Here is a 27,970-nt window from a genome sequence, read left to right as displayed (position 1 = left end):
CGGCACTCACAAAGGGCATCTGCAAGGACTTGTGTGGTGACGTTTTTTAAACCTTATATTTATAGCTACAGGATTTTGGCAAAACAATAAAAAAAACGCAGTCAAGAAGTCAAGAATAAAAACTGGAGAAATTATTAGGATCTGCTGTTTTCATTGCAAGTGGGAGAAATTATCTACTGATGAATGCCAAGAAAATCCAATCTAGTACTTTATATTCATACAGACATATAGTGGGTACTTTTTGCAGTATCATGTTTCCTGTGCAGTAAATTGAAAAATACAGGTTACACACTCAAAGTGTGTTTCTGCAATAAAATGTAAAGTTAGACACAATGCAAACCGAGGAGACATCTGAAGATTTGAAACGTTGGTGTCCTCTTTGATGCCCAACTTCTCCCTGAATGCATCTATATTCTTAAAATGTTATGGACAAAATTACTTTTGTATCTAAAATAAAAATTCTGAGCTTAAATGTACCTATTTGGTACAGTATTTTCGATCTTCCCTTCTATACTACTGTATGTGAAAGCAATCATAAGTGTGCAAAGAAATTTCTCTCTGGGATTAATACAGTTTTTTGAATTTTCAATTTGAAAACATCCAACATCTCATATGCGAAATGAAATAATATTGGAAAAAAATTCTGTTTATGAAGAAAAAAAAATTGGCATTGTCTTGATGTGTCAGAATAATATTAAGCCTCCCAGAGTTGTGGTTCCAAAGTTCACTTACCTCATTCAATTGTCTTTTTTTTAATTCTACAAAGCTTTTAGAATAGAGAACTATTGGATGCTGATCAACAGAATGTTCCCCCTCAATACAATTACTAGCCAAGGTCTGCATCTCAATCAGCAGCAGTAGCCACCACCCGACATGTTAATATGAAAGGGAAAGGAGAAACCTCTGAAGGCGAGATGAGATTCTTAGCTTATTAGCGAGATGAAAGTCAAGGAAGGAGAGAGGAGAATGCTCTAATCCACATCGTTTTGTAGCGTCTGTGTCTTGGTTTTTTAAATGGGACTTTGGGGATACATGCAATCGCGTCTCCTCTGTCTGCTCACTCTTATTCTGTGTTTTTCTTTTTTTTCTCAATAGCTTAAGCATTCAGAAAACTGCTGAGACCCCAAGGAAAACAGAAAAACAAATAAAGAGAAAATGTATGTTTGTCCCAGTTGTACCAATTTTAAAAGTCTTTTCATCTCTCCAGGTACTGTTTTATACTGAAAGAGCTACACAGAAAGGAGAGCAGAGAAAAAAAGACAGTCAGGGATTCTTTAGGATTTGCTTTTAGTTTATGCAAACATTAACATAAATAAATATAAATAACCACGTCACTGTGGTAAACGCTTATTTTCGACACGCTGGCCAAAACACAGAGTCCATAGAAGCTACTGGATCGTAGTGGACATGGAAGGTTTGATCCTCCAGGCTGGACTGTCTCATTAGCAGCAAACAAAATATTTATTAATGGTATCATGTGCTCTAGGCGCCCCAGGAAACATGGTATGATCACTATAAAGGGTGTGTGCCGGCCTCTGTACAGTATATAAGGCAGAAGAATTAAAGTGGAAAATCCCATTTAAATGAAAAAAATATAAATATGTGTCAAACTAAATTCAGAAACCACATCATTATTCATAAACTTCCTGTCAGAGCCACCTGTTGAGACTATAGCTGTCCAAAATGTAAAACTAAGCACGCTGGTGTCAGGAGGAGTATTTTTATAATATTCAATCCAGCAGTAGCAAGGCATCTTATTGCCTTCCTGCCTTCCTGATGTGTCTACACAGCAGAGATCATGTCGACGAACGACGTCAAAACCATATTTGAACAAAAGTTTTCCACCCAGGGGAACAACACATTCACTTTGCATATAATATACTATTATATTCCAGCGGGTCATCCATCTCTCTCAGCTGGTGATAATGACCTTACTCCAGACGGTAACAGGCTTCCTACACTCGCACAACTGCAGTACAGTAAGTGAGCAAAGAAGTGTCCTCTCGAAATAATCATGTTTGCGCGGGGCTATTGAGGGTTATTCATCACAGCAAAGTGTGGGGTGTGCAGCAGGTCTGCGCTCTCTACTGTGATAAATGTTGGATAATGCAAACATTATACTGGAACTCCAGCCCATCTGCACAAACACAAAGCCTCCTCCTTCCTCTCGTCTTACCAGCATTACTGTACCTCCTTTGGTATTTCAACAAAATAGCAAAATGAATCAGTTTCACTCTGAATTGATCACTCGGCATGTCCCCCTCTCTGTATCTCTGTGTAGAGAATGGCCACAAAGGAAGAGGTGCATGGAAGCTTTTGTAAAAGCCTTTTGTGCGCTGATGCCAGCACATGGTATCAATCCTTACAGTCGTCAAGTTAAAGCAGATGTGTGATGATGTGAAGCTTAAAAATGATTTCTCTGAGGCTTCATTCACAAATTATTGACAGAATGTGAGTGATAGTTAGACCTTTACAAGTCAGAGTATTGACTGGCTCTGGCATTCGAACTGGCTTCCCAGCTAGCTCACAGACACAAGAGCTTCTCCCCAAGTCACAACAGCGAACGCGCAGGTGAATTTCAATGATGACAGCTGAAAATGGCAGGTAGCCTTTTCAATTCAAAGCTGATGTGTGCTGTAGGACTGAATCCAGCTTACAGCCGGCTCAGTGGTGTAGAGTAGCGTTTGACAGGGAGAGGCTGCTGTAGCACAGTGATATAAAAACGACATTCATCCTCTAGGACCAATGCACATAGTCACAGCGTTCTAGCCTAAATGCAGGTTTACCGACTCTGTGGGGACGGGAGCTGACCTCATGGCCAGAGGTTGGCAACAGCAGCCAGTATGATCAGATCCTTTTCATCTGTTGAGTTCTAATACATTGCATGAAGTCATTTTCAGATGACGATATTCTCAAATTCAAAATTAACTTTCAAAATAAGATTTCTATACAAAGCAGCAGCTGTCTCATTTAAAGTTAGTTGTAGGTTACAAAGGGCAATTTAGTCAAGTTAGGAAATGACTAATAGCTACGGTAAATCAAGAAGACTAGGTTTTCTCAGAGGAAACATTGTTTCCTTAACATGAAATTCTAAAAACATCATTTTCTCTATTTTACTAGGGCACATGTTAAGTTATTTTTGTAACTTAAGGCCAAAAAGCAAAATCCTCCGCACCATTTGATTTAGTAGCTAAAAACCAAGTGACCAGCCCCAGTTCTCAGGATCCACAGTGGATGCAGGTCTCAACCAAACCGCTTTGTTTGCACATTTGCTATTTAGCCATATTTCACAAACCATGTGACTAGAGCCATGGAAAGTTAACAATGCACTACTTTTTGAGGCAGATCTATATTTTACATTTGTTTTGTGCAGCTGTAGCAGACGACATCTGCTGTGTTGGTGCTCAAGGTTACATATAGTGCAATTTCAACAAATGCCTGCCTATATATAGGTGTAGGCGTACCATGTGAGAGGGTTGGGATAAATATGGGTTTTAAAATTGAGGAACTGTTTTATAACTTGTAGAGAAACCATTTATTCAGGTTTGGGATCACATAAAACAGAGCTTTCCTTTATACATTTAAACAGTAGGTTTAACTTGAGCTAAGTATCAGCAGATGTCCAAAATGATAGAATTCAGACTGAAAAAGCTTCAAGAAATTTATTTGCAGTATAGATTATAATAGTGTATTTTTGTCATTTCATGCCGAATCAGCATTTTTTATATGAAAAAGGTAATCAAACCTAAGTGGGCGGATGCAACATGCCTGAGTTGATGACACATAAAACCAGTCACCACAGGACACAAGTCAAAACCTCACAGCTACTGAGAGGTTCTCTGAAGTTGTCCGTGTCAGTCTCCCACACAGACACACAGGCGCGCTGCTTTCTTCTCTCGAGAGTATAAGCAGCTAAGCTAATAAAGAAATATATAAAATGAGAATATTTGCAGTCATGTTATCGTCTCAAATGTTCCACCTGAAGAGAACTTAATCAAAATGATATTCTCAGAAACACCTCTCAGTTACACAGGTTACACAGCAGATCCAAGATTCTACAATGTCTTGGCAACGTCTCAACCTTTTAAGTCAGTTATTTAATAAAGATAAGGACTGAATGGACCGTCTCAACCTTCCTCTCAAGCACAAGAGTAAAGCCAAGTGTTTAACTGCAGCTTTTTAGGCTGGATACATGTGGAAACATGCGGCTTTCAATGTCTAGGCCATCAGCGGGTGAGGTGATTGAAAAAAGTAAGTTCCTGCTGTCGAAATTGGTAGAAAAGCTGTTTGTCAATAGTTTGAAACTGGTGACAGGTTAAAGAATAGTTGACAAAGTCAGTGTTATCAAAAGATTCCAAAGAGAACTACCAGCTGCATTCAACTTCTTCAGGCGATCAACATCTTACTAGGTAGAAATATGTGACTAAAGTGGAAGAACAACGAAACTTCAAGACTTTAAAGATAACATTTCAATGGTTGGGAGGTTCTTTCTTTGCATTACATTAAAGATTTATTTGATGGTTCAACGTCACATCATCGGGCTTTTGGAAAACAAAGTAAAAGGGGAGAACAAAAGCTGGGAATTAAGTGTTTGTCTGAAATATTTTTCAGTATTTTTTAGTAAATGTGCTTACTGTACGTATTAATAGTATCAGTAGAACCATAAGCCTACGGTTTCCATTCTATAGATACATGAACACATTACGGGTCGTTTCCCACCCACCTTCATCTCCATCATTGGCACTGACGGTGAGGATGGCGAAGCCTACATCGGCATCCTCGTCCACGTCCACTTCATAGGACGCCTGAGCGAAAGCCGGCTTGTTGTCATTGACGTCACTGATGAAGACGCGAACGTATGCCGTGTCTGAAAAGAACAAGAAAAAAGAAAAGAGAAAAATAAGAGACTGAGAGGTCCAAAGAAAGAAGAAGAGGTGATTGTACACAAGGAGGTTGTTCTTATTCTGTCAGTGTGAACATGAACGTCTGTCTTTCTGCGCTCACTCTGTGTCACTTTACGTCCGCGAAGGAGGCAGTTCTTTACGAATGCAAACACAAATATAGCCTCTTTTGTCCTCTATGTTCCATCAGCTGTGATTTTTTCATTACATCTGTCATCTCACTTCACTATTTCCCATTTTATCATTACGCATCCAAATCGGAGCATAAAGCACCTCGGGGGGGCATCAGCGCGAGGCTCGGCAGCCGAGCCACTGAACACACCGAACCTGCTTTCATTACGGCATCAAAACTAGCATAATTTACAATACAAGCCTGAAGATGCGATGAATTATTTAATCCAGGGTGGATGAGACGGTGCCAAGTTCACGGCACAAATGGCAAACTAATGCAGTCCTTGGAGGGCGTTGCATGTGTTCAGAATCTTTAATGGAGGAAGGGTAGGGAGGGATAAGCAGATGTAGTCTCCCCCCCCCCCTCCACCTGCTAATTCTGCCTTTTCACACGTCTAAAGACATGTATGTGTACAAATCCCCTCTAAATCCCACCGACACAGTGGCTTTCACATGGCAGGTGAGCTTATTTGCTCATCACTTTAATTTCCGTGGCCCCTCGAAGACCTCACACTTGTTTGCGCCGCATCTTCATACTCCACACACGCGTGGAATGTTCCCGTTTGCTCTTTTGTGCGCGGAGAAGTCAGACCTGCCCGGTTTCGCTGGCGCTGTGCTGAGCGCTGTTGCCTCGCAGCTGCTGTGGGAGTGTCTGGACTTTACAGTGTGTGTGAAAAGCTTGGCGTGTTCTCTGTGTGCAGACGTGGGTTTTCTCGGGGCACTCTGTTTCTCACGGCCCAAAGACATGCACTTACATTACTCCCGGTTAAGTGGTGGCTCTAAATTGCTCTGTAGGTGTGAATGGTGGTCACTCTCTGTGTCACCCGTGTGATGGACAGGCAACCTGCGTGAATGGCTACAGTTCATGACTACACCCACTACACTGCAGAATAGTATAAATAAGATATTGAGGACAAATTATCTCAAGCAGTAAAAAATAACATATTCAGTAATATGAGCAATATCTAGTTTGTTAGGTTAATTAAGTACAGTATGTTGGTCAAGGTAATATTTTTCCTCTGGCAGAAAAAGGTTCTTGAAAATGCAATTACATATTCACCTTTTAAATATGTATTTGAAATGTAAAGCTCCAGTATTAAGTGTAACAGCCTCATGTGTGAGCTTCAAATGTGACTCATTCAATGCTTTTTCATAGTTAGAAAACCAGTGAGAGTGACTCAATGTCTCTTTATTACAAACACAGATAGTTTTGTCTTCATCCAGTGAAACCGAGCGATTGTGGACACAATGATCATGATTTCACTTTGAAATTTGTCAATAGTATTTAAAAAATATATAATTTATACAGAAATACAAGTTTGTCTGATTCTCCTTAACCATTGAAAAGCAGCAGACCCTTGAAATCTGTTGCAAGGAGTCCTTGATGCAGACTGGAGACAAACAGCAGAACTCTGAACACATGGGGCTTAATCCAGCAGAACCGCCAGGCTAATTCTATTTCTGTATAAATACATACATACATTAATGAGTGGCACACAAAGAGCTGCAAGTAATTCTTTTAGTGACGTTTCTTCACAGTCATTGTCGACAGAAACAAGCGCTTTATTAAGTTGTAAAACATTCAACTATATTTTCAAGCAGTCTTCAATGTGAAATGGAATTCAGTGGATAAATCCAATTTATCTTGCACAAAAAATTGATTTTTAATCATCTTTGGAAAATCGTTTGAGGGAAACAGTGACGGAGTACGCTTTGGTATTCTGCCTGGTTTTTAATGAGAGAGACGGCCCACCGCTGGTTTGCTGCCATGCTCTCAATAAATCCGACTTTTATACCTGCGCTTTGTCTCCGTTTCCAGAGCATAAAGCGCGACCTCGCCTCACAGTTATGAGATTAGCCTGAAGGCATCAAAACAAGATATGTTTCATTACAGGTTAAGCAGATTGTTGGTAAAATTTGCCTACTCTACAATTACGATAAACGTTTCCCCCGTGGAGAGCTATAGCGACGGATGCAATTACATTTGTGTGTGTCTTTGTGTGCGTGTTGATGTGTGCGCATCAGCGTTAAACACCGTATCTGTTAATTTGCTTGTTACCCATCCTTCTTCATGCCATTTCATTTAATATTCATAACGGGAGAAATAAATAAATAAAATAACTCCCACTGCTTCGCTGCAGTCTCTTAGTCTCTGCTCTGCTTAATATTTAACCTCTGTTTACGTTACCACAAATGTCAGAGTCAAACCTAGAGAGAGGATCCGTTAATAATCTATGATCACATTTATTAAAAATATATCCCCGTCTTTTTTTCCCAACACCTCTATTTATTCGCCCATCTGTCTCAACATCTGTTCACTTCTTCTTTTCTCTCTGTTGTACCGTTGGAGCATGTATGCATTTCATCTGGCAGCAAATGAGAGCGGGCTGGGGTGACTGAGGAAGAGAGAGGGCGAGCGAGGCAGACGCGAGGAGAACGATGGCCTTTGGTCCTCGGGTGGGGTGGGGCGAGCAGATGCGGCAAAGACACAGAAAGAGGAAAGCGCCTTATGTGGAGTTTTAAACGAAGCCCACGAAGCAGCTGTCTGTATCTCTGCTTCTCCTCTTTCTTTCTGTTAATGCATCAGTGACCAACATCTTCCCTAATATCTTTATTCCCTAATCTACACGTTTACACTAAACGACTATAATATTGCATAACAATAAAGAAATAACTGTTATACAATGTTCGTGAAAATGTTCTTTAAATGCAACTGCAGAGGTAGTAACTACCAAGTCTTCAATTTATAGAGAAATTATAATACTTCTACAGCTAGGGGTAATTCAAGTGTTCCACCATCCAGTGTAAATTTGCTCATATTTTCTGTAGAAAGTGAAGTATTTAAAAGCTCTTTGAATTTTAATGTGACACTGTCAAAGGATATCAGGTTTCCCATCAGTCGGTTCATTACATTTCGCCCCTGCAAGGATTTGCTCAGCTTTTGATCAATGACAGGCGATAGTTACTGTAACCGGTGGGTCGTACCAGCTCACAGAGAGCTGCCTCATTGAATGTGGTAAAATGCAAAGCAACATCAGCACGAGAATAGCGTGCACATGTACAAAGCCTCGTGATATCGATTTTCAAGTCTTATAGCAGCTGTCCACATGTCTGATATTACTGCAGTTATACCAAGAAAAGCTCAATCCTGAATCGCACTGAAAGTTTGAATGAAAAACCAAGTTTGACATAATAATGTTTGGAGAAGATCATCTGCCTCAGCGCGTCGAAGGCTAAATAATGACGTGGATCAGCTGTTCGGGGTTTGGGTTAAGTCCCTTATTTCTACAGGACCAAACAATACTTTGAAGAAATGATAATCCAAGTTGTGAAAGTACTCCACTGGCCCTGATCTCAACCTTTCTCCAACACTTGTAATGAAATGGAATACCAGCTCTGAGCCAGACTTTATCACATAATTGCCATCCTCACTAACCCTCTTGTGGCTCAATGGGAGCAAATCCCTGAAGGCATGTTCCATAATCAGGTGGAAAACCTTTTTAGCCGAGTGGAGGTTTAATGGTATGTGAGATGACGTGTCCATGGGTCTCGTATATTAACAACAATGATTCATATTTCCTTTGTTTAATTTTAATGAGGTACAGTTTCACCTGTGCGCACTACAGCAGCCCACTGATGCATACAACACGGTAGCATTACATCCACGCCTACTAGGTTGAGATTTCCTTACCAGAGTTGGGCTGCCCGTGCTTGCTGGGTCGTGCAGACTCCCAGCCATCCACCGACTGCACCTCTAATAGGTAGGAACTTTTGGTTTCGCGGTCAAACACAGCTTGCGTGTAGATGAATCCCAGCTCTGGGTCAATGCGGAAATACTGGTAGTCCCCACTTCGATCTTGCAGCAGGGAATAGGAAATCTGGTTGATGCAGGAAATAATTTTATGTAGACAAGTTTAGGTGAAAGAGCAAACAAACAAAGATAATGAAGAAGCAATGGTCTGCTTATGGATTGTTTATGTGCAGGTCTGTTTTTACCTTGCCATTAAGCCCCAGGTCAAGGTCATTGGCTGAAACCTGGAAGACCAACGTTCCCGATTCTGCACCTTCCGTGACCGAAGCCTCGTAGATGGAGGAAGTAAAAAACGGGACGTTGTCGTTTACATCTGAAGATCAGAGGACAGAGATATTGTGATGCCTCTCTAGATGTATTTAAATGTTTAGTTGGTAACAATATACATTAACTTAAACCGAAGTCCAACGTTCTGCAAGCACTTGTTAAGGAACAAATACTTCTGACCTTTAGATTTTTTCTTCACATGTTCACATGTTGCTGACCTTTTGTCAGACTTTATTTTAGACTTTTGTCAGAAATCAGTTAATATCTGTGTCTTTAACTGCATTGCCTCACAATGTACATAATATCATGTGTCCTCATCTGAGCTGCAGTATAAACGTCACCACCCAAAGGGTTAACAGCCCCACTATCTTGCTCTCTTTGTTAATAAGCCTGTCTGTTCTGGTTTGGTGCCTGACTTACTGCGACTAATATAAGCAGGGGATGTTGCCTATATTAGATGAACCCTGGCTGGAAATAAAACTGTTTCACATCATTGTGCCTGTGTCTAAACAATTCTGCAACAGTAACTCGGCACTTGGACTAGGACGCACCTGCTTGGTTTCTAGGGAACAACACACACAGGTTACTGTATATTAGCCAGGGCACTGACGTGCGTTGAATTTTAGAATTCAATTTAAGATCCTGTTAATTGCATTTCAAGTCCTCCGTGATTCGGATCATGTGAACATTTTTGCTCTTTGACCCCGTTTTTAGTTACCTGACTCTTCAGCTGTGCTGACTGAAAGCTTTTACAACTTCTGCAGTCTTGCTGACGGGAGATTGTGCTTGTGCAATTTCAGCTTTGCTACAATTAAAACAGTGTTTATCTCAGTATGTGAGCAATTATAACTCATTACTGTTCTTTATTGGAATCTTTTGAACTGGAATCTAATTGCTACTGTTCACATAATGAACAGTAACATACTGTAATCACAATGTAAAGATCTTACTACTGTGAATTACATACAAAAGTTTATTCTTGGCTTTCAGTATTTTGCAAATTAATGTGACAAATACTGTATATATAACATTGTAAGGCTGCATCTGTAATTGTATAGCTAACATATTAATTTGTGTTTGTGCAAGTATAATGAATCTTTCAAGCCCAGCCATAAGGAAGGCAACAAAAAAAGGATCTGAAGCAAGTAGAGCAAAGATACTGTAGCAACAAAAAAACATTAAGACAGAAAAAGTGGGTTGTCTAAATAACAAGAGCCCCATTTACACTTAGCTGATTACAGCCAAAAGCATATAAAATGGCTTGAATGGAGCAAATTATTAAATCTACTAATTCATGTCCCCTTCTCTTTTGAGCAAATGTCTTAATCTACAAATTACAAATGGTGTCTTAAATCCATTAAGGACCTCCCTCCCTTGACTCCACAGCCTCTGGAGGAGTGAGAGAGCTTTTTATTAAGACAGATAAGGAATGGGAGAGTGGAAAGTTTTGAAACGACTTGGTCTGTGTGAATTAATTATTTCCTCACTGGATTAAAACCTGGACTATTTTTTCAGGCTTGTAAAGGGATTAAGTGCAGGATAATCTGGTGTATGTGGTGTTAGAATAGGTATTTTGAGGAGAAGGGTCAGGGGCTAAACACCGCTGTATTAGAGATCATGGCAGAACATTACACAGAATAACAGTAGGGGTAACCAATATGATTTTAAGGTGTAATAAATGTGATGGAGGCATTAAAAGTCATATTCTTTGCTGATGATGACCGATTTTAGAAGTGTTTCAGTGTCTCCGAGAAATTTCCCAGCAGAGCAGTGGGATTAAGCATATGTGTTGCACTCTTGGGCTTATGACACAACAGCTGGCAAACTGCAAGTAATTTAGATTTACACAGCTTTGGATCCAATGGCTCTACTGGAAATGAGGAAGCAACTGGACTACAACAGCACTGCATTCCAACTGAGCCTTCTGCTTATACAGTACAGTATACATGCTTTTTAATATTTAATTTCTGAGGTATTGGTTTTGATGCAGAACTGGTTTAGGTAGAGTGAGTACAGTGAAACAAAGAATTAAACTGTCACAGCAAGTAAAATACTAAATTATTCAAGTGAACAGTGTTTCATTCTTCTGTTAACTAATAATTTCCTAATGTCTATGTAAGAAAATATTGTTTGTCCATTGTTCCTGCAACTTTAAAGCTACATGTATAGTCAAGCTGCTGGTCTGATCGCTCTATGCAAATCAGGAGCCAAAAGCAAGGAAATAGTCTTGGACCACAAAACAAGTGGAAAAAATGTGAGCATTTGAAATCAACTTTCCATGAAAAAATAGAACAGTGTACCTGTGACATTAACATAAACTGTGGTGAAGGCTGCCAGTGGTACCGCAGCAACATTCTGAGCTCGAACCCGTAGCATGAAGTTTCTGGTGGTCTCGTAGTCCAGGGGCTCTGCCACGAGGATGGAGGCCGAACCGTCTTCACGATTGGGAGTCAAGTAGAAGCGAACTGGCATGTTGGTCTCTGGGACCAAGCCGTCCTCCAAGTTGTAAGTCACCCTTGGGTCCCCTAGAGGGGAGGTAGCTTTGATGACCTGGTTGAATTAGAAATAGTGACATCATGAATGATGGGAAATGTGATTAATACACATTTGCACAACTGCATTGCACTGTAGTACTAGTAGCGCTGGTCTTTATCTAATAAAGATATCACTGAAAACCTGTGGTTACTTCTTAATTGCTCTATTCAAATACAGCTATTCTGCTACAGTTCCTTCCTGGTATTGTCCTTTTTTATTTTACAGATGGAGCAACTCCTGTCTACTACCACCGCATTAAATTCAAAATATTTTACAGCAGAATTCTGAAGAAAATAATAGTTGGCCAAACCTGACATATAAACATACACAAAAATACAGATGCAGATACAGATATATATATTAAAAATATGTATAAAAATTCAGTGCATTTTTCAGGCTGCCTATGCTAACCCACCTGTATTTGGCATAAAAAGATATTTACCCCTAATGTTTTTGTAACGTACAGTATGACAGATAAACAAAAACATGATTGATTAGGTAATCGTGGATGCCAGAAGCCCCATGACAAACTAGTGAGTGGAGACTAAAGTCTCAAACTGCTGGAGTGCATGTCAGCCTTCTTAAATTCTTTAGACTTCAGGAGAAATCCACTTTGCTTAATTTTACATTCTCCCTAAACTCATAGAGGAGACACTATTCAAAGCTGATGAAACACACGTGACACCAAAAGTCAAGAATGTTGTATGAGATGCTATGCAGTTGGCTATTGTGTGACCTAGCTATGAGACACCATATCAGTCATGAAGCCGTTGTTAACTGTTAGCTGTTCACTGTATGCTCTGGCTCAAGAACAGGAATTTTCGATCCCCAAAGGGACTCACTCCATCGTAACATAACAGTCAAATCAACAGTGAACTGCCCTCATCCATTAATTTATCGTACTGTGGGGACCACACGCTTTTTCCACCCTCCTCCCTTTGACCGCATCTCCGAGAAGCAACTAAACACACGTCATCTGAAAAAACTTTTCTTCTGTCTTTTCATGACTTCATAGTTTTGAAGTCTGAAATAATGATGTTGGAAATGTGCAGCAGCATGAAAAGTCCTGTCTGTGAACAACACTTGAAGTATTTCTAATCTTAGCTGATTACAAACGATTTGGATTCACTGAAACATACTGTAACACAATTTTTAAAAAATGGTCAAAGGAAAGAGTTACACAGAATAAACTTTTTTCTTTTTTGCAAAGACATTTCTGCTGGTTTTTACAGAGGATCATTTTTATGTTTACTTCCTTCATCTTGTGTCTTTATACTCCACATAGAGCACTGTTGCCAAGTTTCAAGGCCTTAGAATTGTGCGCACTACAAAACGACCTCAGACGTACAGTCGGAGTCATAGAGAACTAGCTTGAGTGACAAGGAGAAAAAGAAATTCTCCAACAGATGTTATGGCCCCCACAGAGCTTTGATGTCAACATCATGAAGTCAACCTGGAAATAAGTGTGGAAATAGAGGCGACTGAGACAAACTCAACCCACGGAGCATCCAATATGTTTGGAACCAGCAAGTTCCTGTGTAATAAATCAAAAACAGGTTTGCATGAGCTCCCTGTTTGTATCAAACCACAACCCCACCCCAATATACCACGATGGGCGTGTCCCGGACGGTGTTCTCAGGTATCACCACGCTGTAGCTGTCATTCTCCCACTGTGGAGGCTGGTTCTTCACGTTGGTAATGGTGACGGCCAGCTCCACTGAACTGCTCCTGTTGCCCCCATCTGTGGCCACGATGTCCCTGGTGATGTAGGTCCTCTGCTCACACAAAGACAGTACAGAGGTGTGATGGTGTGTTCTACTGTCAACATTGTACATAGCATAGTATAGAGTAACTGTACTAATTCATTTATCGAGGGAGAAGTACTGTAGGCTGCAAGGAGGTAGGAGAACCTACCACATTTGATTAGTCTATGTGAGTGTACCTGAGATATAGGCTGGTTGACATACACCCAGCCTGTCAGGGGATTGACCCTGAGGTACTCTGGTTGTTCTCCAGACATTGAGTACATGATGGCCGCGTTGGTACCAAAGTCATCGTCGTGCGCTGCCACTCGTAGGAAACTAGTCCCAATCATGGTATCCTCACGAAGGAAGTCTGTGGGAGAAGAAGTGCAAAAGCTTAGCATTGAAAGTCAGCCAGAAGTGTTACTGTACAATCTGTTTTGTGATAATTATTGAGATCAACCTGACACTAATGTTTTAGACTGTGTAAATAATTTAAACTAATATGCCCTTACACTCATATCGAATATTCTCAAACTTGGGGCTGTTGTCATTCTGGTCCAGGATGAGGATGTTGAGCTGACAAATTCCAATTAGTGGATCAGCTGCTTGGTCAGTAGCAGTCACTGTAACCGCATACTCCCGTTGCCGTTCTCGGTCAAATTTTCTTGCCGTCACAATTACTCCTAGAGACAAGGAGACAAAAAGGTTGGTCAAAGTGCTAAATCATTGATCAAACTGCCAAATCATACCAAACCCCATTTGGTCCCATGCCCCCAGAGCATTAGCATTTTAACACTAAAGTCATTTTCTCAGTGTGCCTTTAGGCAACATTTCAAAGACAGACAAAGACATATGCAGAACTTTTTTTTCTTCAATTACGTATCAAATCTAAAGAAAATTGTCTTTATTGTATTTCTTATGGATGATTTTAGTGATGATATTTATAACATTAGTCTTTTCTGAAAGGAAAAGTGACATGGCATTTCTGTTTGGAGTTATATTTTAAATTCTGACATGATGACATTTTGAAATGGGTAGGAAACCGGGTTGATGTAGAACCTCTACCAGCTTTGGCATTTGGCTTATTGCAAAAGTTCAGATTAATGAGAGTTCATTATTGTTTGGAGACAATTTTTAAAAATTGAAATTCTAATAGTGGAGGAAAATGTTGTACAGTGATCAGAGTGTAATTAGAGGATAAACAATTAACATGCATTTACATTGCAAACGTTTGCACAGTCTGCAAAAAAAGATTAGTCTGTGTGAAAATATCTGTGTACTGTATGTCTGCTGGTGCAAGTTGAAGCAGTGTGTCTGTGTGTGTGTGTGTCAGTACCGGTGTCTGGGTGTATGCTGAATGCCGGCACAGTGGAGTCTTTGTGCATGAAGCCATATGTGACTCTGCCATTAGAGCCCTCGTCAGCATCCACAGCGTGAACCTGCAGAACAAATGTCCCCACTGGCTGGTTTTCCAAGACGGATGTGCTCTCTCTGTATTGCTGACACTGAGGAGAATGAGACAGTGGGCAGAGAAGGAAGCCCGGTCAATATTCTTTACCGTTAAGTCAGTAAGAGGGAGGACAGGGGGGGGGGGGGGGGATGGTTATTCATTCTGAAACGGCTGCTTTCGGATAATTTACTAGTGTCACCAACATGGACACGAAGGATTGAGTGGCTACGGACGTGGGGATCCTGGGTGCTATGCCAGCTTCATCCATTTTTCTTTCTTTATGTGCTTATTCTGTTAGGACTAGATAGAGGCACAGTCGTGAGTTCAGAGGTCATGAAAGATTATCCCAGCATCCAATGGGCAAGAGTGCTCAATAACTGCCTGATGCTGGGCTCACTGAGGCTTCTACGCTTTAGTAAACATGAAGTGTGTTGATCTTTTGGCACCTGGTGTTTTCGGACTTGTCCAAAACCTCTTTTTTTATTGAAAATAGGGCCAACACTTCACAGAAAGCTTTCAGCAGTGTGCTGTACTGCACCAGCTGCAAGTATATTGAAAAAAAAAAGACATGGGTACGTTTATTTGTAAAGCATTCCAAGTACGTCCTACCTGGAGGGCAGAATAATATTTTGGGTTACAGGAACTTCACCAAACAGAGGCACCTCCTATTTGAAAATAAATTATCCCTGCATTAACAATATCCTGCTAGCTAATGAGCACATTTCACATCATCATCACATGGTTTTATTAACGGTAATTGCAACGGACTTGAATTACTTTTTTTAGTTCCAGCCTTCAAACATTACTCTGCGATGAACACCACCTTAATTCTTGGAGCCACCAAAGACACTGATCAGCTTTAATTCTTCATTGTGATGCAAGGCTGCTCTCGTGTTTGGGTTCTCAAAGATTTTGTCAATCACTGAACTTGTCAGACACATGAAGAGCCTTATTATCCGCATTTGAGCGCTGCCAGGGCTTCACTCACTCTAGTCTCAGTCTAGCCTCAGCCTCTTCTTTCCGGTCTGATCTTTCTTTACTCTGCCTTTTCTCACTGATACTTATGTGCCACAGACAAAGAATGGGAGGAAGCCTTCAATAGTGTGGACTGATGCCTTACGTTGACATCTAATTAATGACCTGGGAACCCCCCCCCCTTTCTTTCATCTTCCCTCTCTTCCTGCCTGTTTTTATTCCTTTTCTCTCTTCTCTGTCTTCGATTCTTCTGTCATACCTCTTGACTCCAGTGTTTCCTTTGGGTTTACTTACTCCCTTCACAATCTACTGAAGGCAATGGAAGCTTGTGACAAAGATTATGAGGGGAGCGTGCTGATGATACTCCAGTTTGCACTATATACAGGGCATTCACTCATGCAATGAATCAGAAAGGGACAGACTCCATAAGAAACCAAAGCAAAAACTTTTGTGCTGTTTTTTTTTAAGACAGCCAGTGCCTCCACATCTAGCGCCATGACACTGTTTATTCGAGTTCTACTCTACAAGTGAGGAAAAGGTTGAGTGTAAGGTTGACACGTCCCTTAGTCAGCAGTTATGTGGCAGTTGTCTCAGCCTGTCAACTCAAAGAAGGACTTAAGTTTGAAAGAAAAACTCCAGATATTCCAGACAATAAAAGTTCCTCCCTCTCGGCCCATGAGACCTCGATAAAGAATAAACTACGGATGGCAGATGCAAGCAGCTGCATCTGGCTCCATCCTTGGAGACGCTAAGGAGCGAATGAATTTGGAGTGGAACCACTTAGAGGCAACCAATCCATACCTGATGTCAGGCCTGATAAAGAATTACAATAACACCTGTGTTTTCCTGTCCCCCACGAGCACGGAACTCATCGAAGCCCTAAGATGTGTTGTGGGATGGAAGACCATCCACTTGGCCCTGTACAACTAACTAAATGTAGCCGAGAGCATGAACACTCAATTCTGCATTGTTACTGATAAAGACACTGTATTAACTGTGAATGGGCTGAGTCTGAGTTCCCAATCCACTTCATGTGGTCCCAGTGTTGAAAGAAGTCTAAAATGATGGCTGAACCAGGTCACTGGGGACCCGGTAGGTTAATGAATAAATCTCGTGGATGCCTGTGAGTTTGTGAAGCTGGTGCAGAATCTATTTTTACTTCTTTACATCCTGCCACTGTGAATAAAAAAGCTGTGTCTTTGTGACTCACTCCCTCAGTGTTCTAGGGATGTTACACTATGCTGTACGATGGGGGCATCGCACAAGATAAAGGGGCATTTCTTCTTCGATGTCCTGCTGCTGGTTAGTAGAGAGGGAGAAAATAGTCTAATATTGTTTGTAACTGAGAAACCAGTTCCCAAATTATGATTCCTTCTATCTACAGTGCCTTTGTCTCAACTACAATCAGTGGTTGTCCATTGCCTTCTCTGTCATTCATTCATTCATTCTCTTTTCATACATGTTTATCTGGTTCATGTTTCGATTTTTGTTATTCAGCGACACGCAGAGCGGAAGGTCACAGGCTTGTTTGTTTGTCGCAATCAGCGTCTCGCCAACAGAGAAACGAATGAATCACAGGAGTGCGGTGCCAGCAGGAGATTCCTGAGAGACACAATTGAGCATCCAGTGCACACGAAACGCTGTGGACCAGGAATCCCTCTCCTCTCCCCTGCCTTGCATCTCGCCCCCCATCCCCCCGTTTCTTTAGCTCAGAGGTGAGGCTGGAAAAGGAAACACTTGGCGCTCGCTTTCCCTCAAGAGAGCGAGTGTGGTTTTACTCAGCAAGCTACTCCCTCTCCGCTCTTCACTCTCCGTATCTCCGAGAGCTCGGAGTCACCTCATTTAATATTGACACATGGCCAAAAACATAAAAAAAGGCAGGTGGAGACATTGTGCCTCTAGAGCGGGTCGGCTGGGATTCTCCCGCATCCCTCAAAGCTTTAATTAAAAGACCAAATGATGTAGGAGAGAGATGAGAAAGCAGAGAAGGGGGTGAATCTGGCTAATCGCTTCTCCAGAGAGAGCCGATAGAGGCTAATAAATAGAGGCAATATAAAGTGATGGCAGAGAGTTACATGGACAAGACAGATACAAAATGAGAGACCAAGCAAATGGAAGAGTAGTGTAAGTGGATCAACATAACTCCTGAACAGCGCAGTTGCTTCCTGATAGGCTTCTGACAGGTCTTTGGCTAATTCTATGCCCACAGCTGGAAGACCCGGAGCTGTGGGCATCTGGATGTTTATTTACCATCTCCAGGTTGGTATCGGAGCTGTCGACCTGACCACGCTACAGTGGCTCAGACGCTTTATTTAATCTGAAAAAGCCCGACAGGGTCTGTGAGGAAAAGCTTAAAACTTGACAAATTTAGATGCGAGAAGCTGTAACAAAAGAAGCCTCAGTACCAGCACATGCTGCCGAAGTGGTTTTAACAAAGTGTATTACGGCTTTGAATCCTGTTAAGATTTCAGTTTGCATTTCTAAAAAAAATGGTTGTTTATTCATACGCCAAAAGTGAAGGTCTGATTACTTTCTGAATAAATAGCATATTACAATGGCTCTCACTCTTCCATTACTCCTACTACACTCCTCCGTGTCCTTCTTTGCCTTCCATGTGCTTCATCTATCTCTAAAGTGCACAGCAACCACGAGAGCATTTCATTTATGCAAGCTATCTGCAAGCGCAAGCCGACTTCGCTCCGCTTAACGATGTAAGAGTCAGATTGCTCATATTACCTTCTCAAAAACCGGCTTGTTGTTATTCACGTCGTCCACTCCCACGATGACCTGGGCTGTGGATGACAACGCCTGAGGTCCGCCCGAGGCGTTGTCATCCGTGGCTGTGATATTGAGGACGTATTGTATGCCCTGGAGGCGAGGGGGAGGACTCGACCGGAGGCGGATCAAACCTGCGACAAACGGAAAGGTGACAGCGGTTAGCGCACACACAGCTGTTGTTGGTAACATTGGTAGTCTGATCATCTTTCAGATTTCATTTAACAGAATTATATGGCAGCATCCGCAGACTCAACAGTGAGAAGAATTTATTTACTATGGTGATTTTTCTCCAAAATGTTTTTTTTTCATTATTGAAATTGTTGAGTTTGTTTGAAGTTGCACACTGTAGGTTTCAGTCAAATCCATAAGTAAAGCACTATACACATGTCCTGAAGGTGCATTTCAGTAGTATCTCTTCACAGTATAGAAGAAAACCTGATCGCACAGTCTGCATGTATGTGTTTCTGTGGCATGGATGAGCCAGGAAAGAAATCTATCCAGTGGACACTTTTCCTTAACTTTTCCTTGTGAAAGGGATTTCATTAATTATGGCCACACAACACATGAATAGTTCATCTGCCTGGCATTCCCTTTTAGAGCTGCCATTTCGGCATTCTATTTCATCCTCTGTCTTTCTTTCTCTTACTGACTCTCCCTTTCACTGTGGTGTGGGCGTCTCATCTGCATGCCACTCTCTGCTTTGAATGACTCTCCACTCTGTATTCATCTCACTCTTTGGCGCCCTGTTTATTTTGTGTGTGTGTGTGTGTGCGGTGCTGGTGGGTAAAAGTGCGGACACACTTATTACATCCTCCTTATCTTCAGAGGCAGCGACAGGTGCTATCACTGTCATGCGTTCATTCTGGTTGCTGTTTCACAAGAGACCTTAGTGTGTGTGCATGTGTGTGTGCTTGTGTGTGTGTTTGTTCCTAGCAACTGCAGCAGTGTGACACATGCACAAGGAGGATCTGCATTCAGAGATGAGAATGACACAGATGACAAGTGAAACAAGACCGAGTAAAGACGCTGAATTCCTGTAGTACTCAAGCTAATGCCGATCCACACAGACTGTACAACATGTCCCTCCTGTTTGCCTTTCATGCGAGTGAGTGTTTGTGTGTCTGATGTTGCACAAGAGATGGAGGAATGCCACAGAGAGGGGGTGTCTGCCTCGAGGTGTTTGTCACAATGGCTGCTTCCCTGGCACTGCCATCCATGGATACGGATGTGTGTGTGTGTTTAGAAAAGAACCGAGAGGAGGGAGATGGCTCCAATTTAGAACCGTAAAGGTGTAAGACGAGAAGACTTCGCCTTAAACTGATGTGTCACATACACTGGGCTGGTCAGATAAATGTGTATACTATCACATACATGTCTATATTCTGCAAATGCTGAGGCTGATGCTGCCTGTAATAAAGTCCAGCAGTCTTTAATAAAGTGTAAAAGACACACACCTCTAGTTGCTAAGGATCTTGGCAAATGTGCCACAGATTGTAACGCATAGAACTGAACTGCCTCCAGGGTTAAGTTCGAGTTCATGACCCTAATTAAAGTATTCATCAGTTTCACATTTAAAACACTGTAGAAGTATTAATGGCCAAGTTTTAATTGGGAAAGATCAATAAATATAATGATACGAGTAGTTTCTGGAACTAATTGTGTTGTAATAGTTTGCTGTAAGTTTAATCAGCATAACCCCGACCCGTGCTGGACCATGTCGAGTCTGGGTATGCAATTAATTCCACTGCTCCTTTCACCATAGAAGTGTTTCAGAGTTTTAGTTACAGTTGTTCTGTTTGAAAAAAAACTAGAACAGCTGTTCGCAATGAAAGGCATCAGTGACTTGGCTCAATAACAAAAAAATCACAACATTAAACTCAAATGCAGATTACTTAAAGCTAACGTTAAATGTATATTACGAATATATAAGAGTTCTGTTTGTTGAGCTCTTCCATTAAGTAGTTATTCAAGATGTGAAGGCAGATCCAATAAAAACACATTTATGTAGATTTCTAATATCAGTTGACTCTCGGTCCACTGAGTCATAAATTTGAATAAAAAAAAAAACATACATGCTTAGACCAAAGATGCATTAGCAGAGCAAGCTCCAGTTCACTCTACCCTCTCCACCCACGCCGCTCCAGTTGTGCCGGGGAGTGCACTGATGCTTAATGAATTGAGACAGAAGGCCAGATAAATGTGACCAGTTCAGTAAAGGCAGTAGGCAGACACAGAGAGAGGCTACGGCCTGCTCTCCGCGTTGCGTTCACTGGGAGCACTGGAGGCACCCTGCAGTCTGAACCCTGCCTCTGGTTGGCATAAACATCTAAAAGGGGCTTAAAAGCATCAGGCGAAAGCAACACACGCTGGGTAAGTGGCTGAAAATGGGACATGGAAAAGGTTTTAGGACATTCAAGAACAAAGCATACAGTGAGCGTCTGTTCTAATCTATTAGATCTGTGTCCCTATAGTAGGGGTTATGCCCCCTTTAGTGTGTTACTGGGTGGATGTGGAGATGCTCGCATACTGTGCATACATGTATGTGCATTTAGTCCTATGTGGCATTCTGCCTGTGCATGTGGGTGTTTGTTTACATGTACGGTTCTTTGCTGTGTGGACGGTTACAGTCCACGTTGCATGCATGGTGTGAGGACTGTAATAGGGTAGAGTACAGCATGTGCATGCGTATGTTGCTCATAAGTTTGTCGCCCACATGTTTCTATCAATGAATCTGTTACTATGCAAGCATGTATTTTTCCCTTCGTTGGATTTGCGTGTGTCGCTATCAAGATATGTGTATTCAGGTATAGTGATACTAGTAGCAGGTGAGCGTCTATAAAAAGCAAACTTTAGTTTTACTTCTTGTTACATAGAAACGAGTATCATACAGTAGCTGAAAGTAGATTTTACATCCAATATTTACTGAGGGGCACAAGGAATCATCCACAGCCACCATTAGTTCCATCCTTCCTGTCTTTACTAGTACAAGATTGTCAATTTACATTACAAATGGAAATTGCATAATGCCAAACTGACAATGTTCCCAACAGGGTCATATAAAAAATGGGTGGGTGTTGCTGTTAACTGGGCCAACACATATCATGGCTTATCCGAGATGGAGAAGATGTTTCCTTGGGGTCAACAAGCAGCCGTCACTTCTCATGAAAGCAGCCAGGAGGGAGGCCAGTCCCAGCAAGGGATGGGTGAGAGACAAGGCAGCCGGAAGAGGATAAACTGGAGTGAATTAGAGCTTCCTACAAATCAGCATCAAGCCTAAGATTTACCAACAACGGCTATAAAACAAAAAGAGTGATACTGTAAATGCGAGGAAAAAGACAAAGAGAGTGGAATATGAGAATATGTATTTGCCAAAGCGAGGTGGGAGAAGAATACACGCAAAACTGAGGGTTTGTTGCATAAAACTGGGGTCAGTGAGCAGTTCAGGAAGAATGGCTAAGTAAAATGAATTAAGCAAGGGAAAATAGCAACAAACGTTACCCAACAACCCGTTACCTGGAAATCTGAAGGAAGGAACAAACACTGCCTCCCTATCAAGAAAATGCTCTTCGAAAGTGACATAAAAGTAAAAGTAGCAGCACCTTCCCTTAGCTGTCAGTAAATATGTCCTCCCCTCTAACAGAGCGGCTGTTTCTGTATTTATGTCTTTTAATAGGAAGCGCGTGATCATCATATTGACCAGACTGCTCAGATCCTAATGGAGCCCTTAAATCTTCGGGAAACACACTGTATTCTGGGGTGAGTTACAGGGAAATTAACATGGAAGGGGAGGCCAGCTGGGCTGCTCCTGCCGGAAGGGAGGAAAACAATCGCTTGAATGATTGTCGGACATTTAAGACGAGCGGGGAGGGGGAAACAGGAGGGGAGCGAAGGCAATAAACGATTTTCATCAGCAGCGGGGAGAGAGAATGAGATGGGTCGGAGAGGGTGGGTGGAATCCTATGTGCTTGGCTTCCATTATAAGAGTCATAAAACAGTTTTAATGACCAAATATTGGGCTCTTTCAAACAAGATATTGGATCATATTACAGGCATTATGGTGTTATACTTTGGCTCACACCCTTTGGTGCAGACACACTGTGCAGAGCCTTTGTTCATGTGTATTAGGCTTACTTCCACACTTGTGAATGCACCACAGACATTACATAAAGACGGGCGGTGGTGGGACATCACCTGCTGGTTAGCACTGAAGCCTGTCTGAACCCGAGGCTGTTTTTTATTTTTGGCATGAATCCCAAAACCTCCAGGAGATTGATGCCTTTGCCCTTGTCTCTGACCTAAAGCCAGTTTCCTGAAAACACCGACCGCACTTCCCTTCTTCTACCGTACTATAACATCTGACTGACGACCGGGGGATTTCACCCATCCATTATCGAAGCCATCTATGCTGTTACCATTCACACTCACGTTATCATCGAAGGCCTATTTAGAGTCGCAAATTAAGAGCCACATAATTGGATTGTGAGAGGAAACCGGAGTACCCAGCAGCAACACCCATTTCTCCACAGTGCTGCCCCTTGTGATTTCAGCTACTTGCTAATGTGTTGTTATCCAGCTACTGTAGCTCGAGGACCACGATGCAAATGCACTCTATACACCGCCTGAATGCTACCTTTGGCTGAGATACTGTAGTTATAGTGCGCTAAAATGCCTGTTATCTTAGTCGGTAATTGTTACTTCTCCTACTGCATATTTGTGATAATAATTAATGACAGTGTACTGTAAGTGTGATTCTATTGGAGCTTAGATCTTTTATAGCAGTAATGTTTAAGCGTCATTTAATATTTCAGGTCCCTAACATGCGCTGTAGAAAAGTGGGCATCTGGGGTCACACTGGATCATCAATTAACATGTAAAGCATATGTCTGCATAAACTATTAAACAGGCCCAAAAGAGACCAGCATAGACCAATGTATGAATTTATTAAACCGATCACTGTTCTGACAATAATAGGATATAGAGTCACCAATTTACCCAAGCTTAACTACACAAAGAAAACCCATGCGCACAATATCAGCCTGTACGCTTAAGCATGGGAAGGCAGGAAAAATCATCCAAGAAAAAGAAGAACTACAAGAACCTTTCTCAGATTAATTTGATATATTTTACAAATCCACTACTGTATATATTGATTATAAAATCAAGACACAAAAACATTTGCTAATAGGCTGTGAAGAAACCTTATTAAAAAGCAAAACATTTTTACAAAAACAAGCAGTTGCTCGTGGCTTAGACAAATAGTCTGTGATGTCACTCCCCAAAACAACAGTTTATTTATCATAATTTGCATAAAGCTGATCATGTACCAAATGCCAACAGCGTAAATAAATGACATTCAAAGTGTGCACTCTCGTCTTTTTGATAAACATCTGGCAGTGAATGTCATTGCTGGGAAGGAGGAGGACGGTGTGAGCACAATAATTAATTGCTAAGCGTCATCATGTTCTACTGCGAGGCCATATGCAGACTTAGAGGGTTGCAATTTACAGAGGGGTTGAACCATTATGGAATTGCTTCCATCCCCCAACATGCCACACACACACACACACACACACACACACACACACACACACACACACACACACACACACACACACACACACACACACACACACACACACACACACACACACACACACACACACACACACACACACACACACACACACACACACACACACACACACACCATCACTAACCCAGTTTCCTATTCCACATTGCTTCTGGCATTGCTCTTCCAGCATCAGAAAAGTTAAGACGTGTGACTATAAACCTCAGATGGCAGCGAAGTTTATTGAAGAAACAGTGTGAAAATGAGCTTCACACTTTAGCTAATTATTCTAATGTCTTTAAAGACACGACCTGTCAGGGTTTAAATATCCTTGTCAAACTCTCCAACAGTGAGAGGAAGCCTGCTGTTGGTGAGGAGGCATCTTCATCCAGAACATACCAGATCCAGTGATGGATGTAAAACCATATTACACACACAATGCCAAGCATCTCTCCTCACAGTCTCCGAGGCACACTTGACAAACTGCAGAGCGCTTGCATTTATACGGTGTAAATAAATATAGCAGGGAGGGCAGACAGCGGAGCAGGGTGAGAGTGTGACGATCAAACGGAAAACAATCTTTGTGGATATTTTGGGGGTTTGTGCTGAATCTGTGTAGGTGAATCGCACAATAACAAGACCCTGAGCAATCTGAGATTCTCCGATTCTTCTTTGAAGTTTAATCAGCGAGGCAGGAATAATTTGTGAAACACTGCTACATGCCAGCAACACATCTTCAGTCTAATTTGTGTTGAGCAGTGCATCTGTGCGTACTGTACGTTTGTGCTGTACAGTATCATGCAGGTCTGTGACTGAAGGGATGGCGCATTGTTGATCAGCTGTTGAGGTTCTGTGCTTGCAATCATCCTGTAACCCAACAATAAAAGCAGTAACGATGTCGACATATCTGACCTTTCTGGCTGTCGATGACGAAGTTTCCCTCCTCGTTTCCTGTGGTGATCTTATAGGAAATCCCGTCCCCGTCAGGATCCTTGGCCAGCACTGTGGCAACGAGCGTATTGGGGCCCGCATCCTCTGAGACGAACGTCCGATAGCTGATTAAACACATGCAGACACACAATCAAGACTCGTTGGGAACGATTTCTACTTAAGTGTCCACTGCAAAGGTGAAAATGAGACACATTTAAAATTTATTTCATCAAGAAATAAATTCAACTAGCGTCAAGAATAAAGATGTTCACATGAAAACAAACAGCAACACATGAAAATATTGAATAATACGGGCTGTGGGTCTGTTGAGTTCTCGAGTTTCTGAGTATGCTTCCAACGCCCTTGCTTCTTATCTCCCCACTCAACTACTGCAGTGCTCTACCCGCATCACCGGTGTGCAGAGTCAAACCTCTCCAGATGATCCAAAATGCAACAGTATGTACACTTTATAATCACACACACACACGCACACACGCACACACGCACACACACACACACACACACACACACACACACACACACACACACACACACACACACACACACAACTGGACGGCTCAGCAGCTCCTTCCTGCCTGAACACCCTCCTCCAGCTTCTGCCAATGAGTGGCATTAGGTGGTCCCTGCACCACACAGAAAAACATGTCCAATAAGCCTCTTCATGTCATCGTGTCCCCAGAGATGAACAACCGCTCTGTACATAAAAAACACTTCGTAGTCAATTTTCTCTGAACGAAAAAAAAAAAAAATCCACTTACATGTACACAATCATTAGACAGGAACATTTCTTTTTGTTCTCTCTGTGTCTTCTTACTGACTTGGCTCTTCTGCCTGCCTCTCACATCCACCTCACTGTCACGGGACGTAACGAAAAGGTGGAGGGGACTGAAAATCTTGGGGATAGAGTGCACGGCCTGCGCCATAATCATCAGCCTAAATTATAAAAAATACGCTCCTGCAGCGAGGTAATTGCTTTCACCACGAGTCCCAGGTGACTCGGGCCGTAAATAGATGCAAAGATGCAAGCCAGCGCACTTCTGAAGAGCATCAGTCAGTGTGGATTCACTCAGAGATAAAATTCCCATAACCGCACAATGTACGGGATAGAGAACGTTTAGAACTGTACAACAAATCTTCAATTACAGATTCCCCGCAGTCACAGAACATGGAGGAGGGAGGCCACAGCTCGTGCCACTGGTGCTTCCTCTTCCTGTCGTACGATATTCCTACAGTAAAACACCACACACTTCACACTCATTTTGTTGGTTGTGTCGTTTCTATCCGTGAGGATGCTCACAAGGGGCTACACCCTTATCAAACTTTAACATTGGATACACTGGCTTCTCAACCAGGGGGCAGGCAGAGTACCACATCCTCCAGGAGGCCAAATGTGCTTAGACAGCAACGTTTTTGCAATTCTGATGCTTTTAAGCATTTAAGTAATGCTTTGCAGCGCAAGGAGGAATAAACAGGCAGCACGAGTTCATCACACTGTACGAACTGTACTGCAGGAATGACTGAATGCTTCAAATGCCAAAAACCCAGACTGAGCAAAATCTGAGCACATTTAAAGTTAGGGCGTCCAAACAAGAGTTTTCATAATTAACGTGTTCAATCCCAGTTTTATACTGTATAGATACTGTATATATGATCCATCGTAATAGATTCACTTGCCTCGACATGCATATTTTATCAGCCTCTTCGTTCCAAACTGAGCTCAACTTCTTTGCTCTAAAATTCTTCTCTAGTTTTGTCTTTGTATCTTAGCGAACCACTTTGAACTTCGGCTTTGAATTTTCTTTTGGTCTTGCACATACAACTGTGAGCCACTGATGCGGTTGAGAGCAAAACTTTTCTTGAAAGGCTGCCCGTTCTACCTTCTTGACACAGAGGTCTACATGCTACATCCTTGACACACGTCGACTTCAAGCTGCCGTTCTGGAACATTTTGACCTGTCTGGTTGATCAGTTTAATAGTTTTATCAAGTGTATAAGCATCAGGACAGGGACATGGCAAACACTAAACAAATACCTCGTAATGCTGCAAAATGATTGATAAAAAACGGATAAAGAGCGCAGCAGTGGCATAAATACCATGAAACAAAAGACCAATAATGGTGTGCGGTGCAGTTTTTCCATGTTTAAAACATTCCTTTCAGAAAATAAGATCCAGTGTTTTTAAATTTTGTAAGACTACCCTTGTGAAAAAAAATCTTATTCTACTCAGAGAAACTAAAAATTAATGAATATATTAGCTGTCTTGTCATAATTAATCACATTCACTTTGCACCGGAAAATTGTCCTTGCTTAGAAGTTGTCCCCAAAAAATAATAATAATTAAATGTTCTTCCAGTGCAACTTAGCTAACTAAACCTTCAGCCAGGTTGTTGATTCGGTCATTGGATTGATTGAATAAAATGAATTTATTATTGTATAAAAGTTTATTACAGAAGATTAAATGGCTGATGAACGGTGAAAGTGCAGTGTTACTAAAGATGTGAGGATGGCTCCCATTGCTAAAGAACATTTCCAGTAATATTGTAACTTCATCTGTGTGAGTTATGTTACTGTGAGCATATATCTTTACAGTTGTAAACAGTTGTTAGAGTGCTGCCTAAGCTTAATACAACCAGTAAGGTAGGTAACAGCTCAACGTTTGTTCTGTCTCGTCAGTAATTGTCTGGTGCTAACTCGAAGTCTGAGTCTGGCATAAGCTCATATCCATCTGCCCCAACAATCTCTTCACGCGTTTTTTTGGAAAACAAGAGACTCTCATTAGAGCTGAAACACTCATCAAGTTCTGTCACCGTCATGCTT

General features: G+C 41.7%; 1 protein-coding gene across 1 annotated transcript in view; it reads right to left on the bottom strand.

The window, feature by feature from the left end:
- Positions 1–27,970, bottom strand: part of si:ch211-186j3.6 (neural-cadherin) — a 190,521-nt gene that overhangs the window by 89,120 nt on the left and 73,431 nt on the right. Inside the window, 10 exon segments of the mRNA XM_029144225.3 lie at positions 4,724–4,867; positions 8,764–8,950; positions 9,069–9,196; positions 11,451–11,700; positions 13,293–13,460; positions 13,628–13,800; positions 13,943–14,113; positions 14,767–14,935; positions 18,592–18,764; positions 25,115–25,257. Of these exon segments, the coding sequence (XP_029000058.1) occupies positions 4,724–4,867; positions 8,764–8,950; positions 9,069–9,196; positions 11,451–11,700; positions 13,293–13,460; positions 13,628–13,800; positions 13,943–14,113; positions 14,767–14,935; positions 18,592–18,764; positions 25,115–25,257 (1,706 nt within the window).

This window comes from Betta splendens, chromosome 3 (assembly GCF_900634795.4).
Source record: "Betta splendens chromosome 3, fBetSpl5.4, whole genome shotgun sequence".
NCBI lineage: Eukaryota > Metazoa > Chordata > Actinopteri > Anabantiformes > Osphronemidae > Betta > Betta splendens.
The sequence above is the reverse complement of the archived record's forward strand: the minus strand, read 5'-3'. Positions and strand labels throughout refer to the sequence as shown.